We start from the raw sequence: 5,470 nt of genomic DNA, 5'->3' as shown, positions 1-5,470 counted from the left end.
CGGGAACCCGGGAGGCGGAGCTTGCAGTGAGCCGAGATCACGCCACTGCACTCCAGCCTGGGAGACAGAGCGAGACTCCGTCTCAAAAAAAAAAAAAAGAAAAGCAAAGACTTGGGGATGAGGGAGGGAGAAAACAGATTGGATTAATGATGTGGGGAGTCAAAAGTCCCCCTCAGCAGAGTTTGAGTTCGAAGAGATGTGGAAAGGGAAAGGCAGGCCAGCCACACGGGAGGGCTTAGTGACAGCAGACTAATCTCATGGGCGTGTAGGGGTTAGATCTCTCTGGGGGTTATCTGACAGCTCCCCTTCCCAGAGGAAAGGGCCTCAAATGGCAGATCAGTGCTTGAGCATTTCCTGGAAACAGGTCATGAACAACAAGGATGGAAGCAATAGCTCTGACTACACCTTCAGGATGGGCAAGATGAGGGGAAGGGGCTTTTCTCTGACTATCAGCTCCCACTGAAATACCTAGTTTGGACTAATTTTGTGAAGACAGTAACTGAAGCCACCTCTGGCTAATCTCCACACAAAATGAAAAGGTATTTCTATTTTGTAGATGAGGTTTTTGAGATTTTAACTTGTCCCAAGATGTCACAGGTATGAAGTAGCTGAAGTGGGCTTTTTTGGCATTTCTCCCCTCCCTTATTCCTATGCATATCTCAAACATGGGAAAGACAAAAAAAAAAAACACTACATAAATACCTGAAAGTATAGTAAATGTCTACATATCAAATGTCCAGAGTTCAAATTCTTCTCAATTTTTTTTCCTTTATAATTGTTTCCAAATCAAGATCTGAACAAGGCGTGCATGCTGCTGACTGGTCTCTCCCTTATCTGTTTCTCCACGTGATCTCCCTACCTTTTCCCCCTGACTCCTTCCAGTTTATTTGAAGAAACATGGTCAGTGATTTCTGAAATCATTCCATATTCTGAATTCTGCTGCTGGTATCCCCATGAATTCTTACTTTGCACCTGGGTCCCTCAAGACTTCAAAATCCCCAAAACTCTCTTCAAAAGGCCACCCTATCTCTATGACGATACTGTGAGGCCCTACTATCCACTCAGCTCTTTACATATTAAGCACCTCACAAGGTATTTACCTTTTTGTAGTTGTACTTGACCCCTGAGAACATGTCTACAGGGATAGAGCCAAATGATGGAGCCAATATTTGAAGTCCAGTCAGCCTGACTCCTCAGCCCGCCCCCTTCTCTCATACCAGGTGGTCCCATTCATTGCATTACGGGTTGTCAATCTATTCTTATTATTAATCTAAGCACTATACACTGGTTACACACTTTCACTAAGTGGATGACAAGCTTGTATTAACAGATAGCTATTCCCAAAATAAGAATATTCCATGACTCCCAAAGAACACAGGAAAGAAGTAAGACCAGCCATCTATGGGAGAAGGAGCCAATGCAACACCTAGTCTTTACTGGAAAGAAGAAACTTTACAGCACATTTTGAGTAACTTAGTGCAGGCGCTCAGTGTGCCAGCTGGTGGGGCACCAGCTTGTAATGGGCTCCACAGCGGGGGCATCGCTGGGCCTCGCCTTCATGCAGCCAAAACCAGACGACGCTGGTATTGTCCTCTTCACCTAAAAGGGAAAAAAGGTGGTTGAGGGTCATCCAGCCTAAAAAGGGAGCCTTTCGATATGAATTTCTTTTCCTCAGACAACTCTGATACACAAGCAGCCTACGGTTGACATCTTAAGAGATCAGTTCAAGCCCTCCTCTCATTCTTCAGATGAAGAAATTGAGGCTCTGAGTTCACCTATGAGTAAACTGACCTTGTATTAGGGTCACTGTAAATTCTAACAATTCCCTTGCCTATGCAGAATGCAAAGCAGGGTCCGTTCTGGTATGTATTCCTAGTGTCTAAAATGATGCCTGGCATAGAAGCAGTACAACAATAAATATTTGCTGAGTGGGTACTCCTTCATGTCGCAATCCCAGTGAGCCAGTCTTACTGCTGTGCCGCGCTTCTTTCCAGTAAGGATGAACTATCAGGCATAATGAGGCTTGAGAGGGTCAAGACCCTTACAGAAACTTACCAACATGCACTCACACACTGAAGATCTGAGGCAGCTTACAGACTCCTGTATTGTAGGATATATTAAGCAAGTGGATAAAAAATAGAGGTGAGGTACTTACAGATGCAGCCCACTATTCTCTTGTTGGTGATGGAGGGGACTAAATTAGGGTCTTCCTTGGTGCCTGAAGCTCCCTTTGGGGCCAGTACATTGTATGGGTCCTGAAAAAAAAAACAAGAATTGAACCATTATGCCAAATAAGCCCTACCTTCCAGAAGCTCAGGGGACTGTTCCTGCAAGCCAAGTTTCCTGGATCAAATACTCCCAGAGAGGAGACTACTACGAACACATCCAAGGCCGTAAGTTCCACAGAAGACACAGAAGGGAGTTTCTCCTTACCAGTCCCTTCCTTGCAGCCAGCATGATCTCCCTCTCCAACCCAGTGGCCTGCTCGTCATCGGTGGGAACACCACCTAAAAAGAAGATACGTGAATTATGACGCTGACCGAAATGACTGACAGAAAAATTACAAACAGAAATGATCAAGGAAAATGTCGCCCTGAAACTTCTGTATAAGTTTTAGTGGGCTCACAAGCTCCTAAAGGCTACTCATATCCATGGTCCCCTAAGAACCACCAAGTCTCAATCCACACAAGCGACAGCACTGGGGGGAGTTTTGCTTTTGTTTTTTTGAGACGGAGTTTTGCGCCTGTTGCTCAGGCTGGAGTGCAATGGCGCGATGTTGGCTCACTGGAACCTCCGCCAACGATTTAAGCGATTCTCCTGCCTCAGCCTCCTGAGTAGCTGGGATTACAGGCGCGCGCCACCACGCCTGGCTAATTTTTGTATTTTTAGTAAAGACGGGGTTTCACCATGTTGGCCAGGCTGGTCTTGAACTCCTGACCTCAGGTGATCTGCCCGCCTCAGTCTCCCAAAGTGCTGGGATTACAGTTGTGAGCCACCGCGCCCGGCCTAGGAGCTTTTCTTTCTCCAACCACCGAGGCCAATTGGTCGACATTTGTCTAAAGGCATGTAGAACCCACTCGGCTTGAGGTGGGCGCAGGTTTGAAGGGCGGCCGGACCCCTCCCCATCCCGGTGGCAGTCCCGGTCCCTCCCAAGGTCACCCGGCACCTCTGTTTAGGATACTTTCGCAGCGGAGTCAGTTCGGGGGGCGGCAGGAGCAGCGGTCCAGAATTACAGGGAGATGCCTGCAGAACCTGAGGCACTCGGGGCCGTAAGCGGCCACTGGGACCTCGAGAAGCTGCACGGCAAGCCCCGCTTGGCCGCCCTGGGACCACCCTGGGAGGGCAACAGTCTGGTCCCTGGCACGCCCGGCGAGCCGAGTACCTCCAGATGCCATGGAGCGCACCGCGGCCACGCCACTGGGGCCGCGAGCCCTCAGGGCCTGCGCCGCCAGCGCTCCAGCTCCGCGAAGTAACCTTGAAGCCATCGCGTCCTCGACTAGCAGCAGCAGTTCCGGGAACAAGCTGCGGAGACAGGCAGAACTTCCGGGGGCGGGCTTCTTTCTCCTCCCGGTCAGCTTTCCGCTTCCTCCCAGCCCTCGAGCCCGCCCACTCCCACGACTGTGGCAGGGACGGAAGCTGCGCATGCCCAGCTCTGCCTCTTCCTGCACCGCGCAGTGGCTGAGGCTTGGAGGCGGGTTTGCTCTTTAGTAAAGCTGGGAGGTGGGAAAGTCATTTTGGTCCCTGGAGCTCAAAAGGCTGAACCACACTGGAGTTCCTACGTGTCTGGCCCGGTAGTCCGTGTTCTGCAAACGTGGAGGCTGCTGATGGAAGTCATTAAGTCCCCGTCTGTCAGGAGACTTAACTGAAACCCAAATGATTTGAATTTAGAAGTGGGCTCCTAAAGATCGCTGCGTTCCTTACTAGGCTGGTTAGTGGCAGGGCTGGTTCTCGTGGCAGTGAGTGAGCCGTCGCGAGCCTGTCGCATTGGACGGGAGCTACCTGCAGTCCTGGCCCACTTTCCTGTTAGAGTTGTACTGCGTGTGGGAGGCGCGGAGGTCCCGGCCTGGGGAGGAGGACAGGGCCGGGGGCGGGACCCCCTACCAGGACCAAGGCCCTGCTGATGTGGAGGAAGTGGCCACTCTTTTTCGAGGCTCCTAAGGGAGGAGGAGCAGGAAGGGGAATGGATAATAGGAAATGGAGTCAGAGCCTGCTGTGACTGGAGTTCCTTGTTTGAAACGGAAGACGTCGTCCGTCCATAGCTTGCTGTTGCCGCCAGGCTAAGATGTGCAAATTTCTTAGGGTGAGCTTTAGTCTGTATAGCCCTGTGGCAGGCCGGCTGCATGCGGTATTTGAGTTTCCTTACCAGATAGAAAAATCCCGTTCGAGTGGGAATTATGCTCATCATTGAATCTCCAATGCCTTGCAGAGGTCTGGTATATAGTAGGATCCAGGAATTTCAGTAAATTTACTACTTGGATAAAATATACAAAACCAGTTTATAGGGCTTCTCCTGGCCCAGTGAGATCCACTGGAGGCAACTTGGGGAGAATTGAAGGCTCAGGTGCTCCCACCTGTCTCATGCAGGCTATGATATTTTCAAAAGGATGTGGTGGAGCATTGCTTCACAGGAGCACGTCTGGTCTTCCTGGGTGCCCCCTCCACCAATTAAAAAAAAAAAAACAACCTGTATTCTAAGGCCAAAATTTCTTTAAAGATGGTTTTTGCTTTGAATGGCTTCACTGTTACTCCCTTCTCCCTCACCTCTACTGCAACCCCTCCAAACTGAATTTGGGGAAAATTCTGAGGAATGTTCCCCAAGGATCTATAGTTAATTTGCAACTGTGGTTAAGGTGTTTGGCAAGAGAAAAAAGCATTGGTCTGGAAAGTAGCTAGTTCAGCCACTTTTTATCCTTTGGGCCACCATTTCTACATCAGTAAAACTGTCGTTCAACTAGGTTGGTATTTCCCAGAGTGTATTCCATGCCATCCAAGTCTCAAGATACCATCTCAAGAAAAAGGACTTAGTCAACACAGGGAGGTCCTGCATTTGATGACCATCCTTTTGGAGATGGATGCTAGCATACTAAAGCCTCTTATTAGGCTTGCAGCAAAGACCTCTTACTTAATTTACCTGCAGTTTAAGCCAGAGTTTGCCTTCTTAATTGACCACAAAACCCTTTCCTGAGGAACACCTACTAACTTGCCCCTCAGCAAACCAGTGAGATACTCAGTTCTGATATGTTATGATTCCCTGCTGTCTGACGAGAAATGGTTTACTCCAGGCTATGAAATGGAAATTGAGTTTAGGCTTCTCATTCTCGTAGTAGGCTTGCCTAATAATGGGAAATTTTTGCAGGCCCTCATCCAACTCAGGAAAACTTCAGCCTCACTCTAGGATTATTTAAATTGTGTGAGTGAGCTCCAAGGTCAGGGCCAGGCTCCCCTGATATCCCGGCTCATCCCCTGCTGC

General features: G+C 49.2%; 1 protein-coding gene across 1 annotated transcript; it reads right to left on the bottom strand.

Annotated features, from left to right (window-relative positions):
* Positions 1 to 1,400: 1,400 nt before the first annotated feature.
* LOC105522124 (cytochrome c oxidase subunit 5B, mitochondrial) lies at positions 1,401 to 3,907 on the bottom strand. Its single transcript, XM_011956536.1, has 4 exons — positions 3,383 to 3,907; positions 2,434 to 2,507; positions 2,156 to 2,255; positions 1,401 to 1,599 (listed from the first exon to the last, which is right to left on the bottom strand). The coding sequence occupies exons 1-4, from the start codon at positions 3,642 to 3,644 to the stop codon at positions 1,487 to 1,489; spliced, it is 549 nt and encodes a 182-aa protein (XP_011811926.1). The 5' UTR covers positions 3,645 to 3,907; the 3' UTR covers positions 1,401 to 1,486.
* Between the last annotated feature and the right edge of the window lie 1,563 nt (positions 3,908 to 5,470).

Source organism: Colobus angolensis, unplaced genomic scaffold, assembly GCF_000951035.1.
Source record: "Colobus angolensis palliatus isolate OR3802 unplaced genomic scaffold, Cang.pa_1.0 Scaffold42, whole genome shotgun sequence".
Classification (NCBI taxonomy): domain Eukaryota; kingdom Metazoa; phylum Chordata; class Mammalia; order Primates; family Cercopithecidae; genus Colobus; species Colobus angolensis.
The sequence above is the reverse complement of the archived record's forward strand: the minus strand, read 5'-3'. Positions and strand labels throughout refer to the sequence as shown.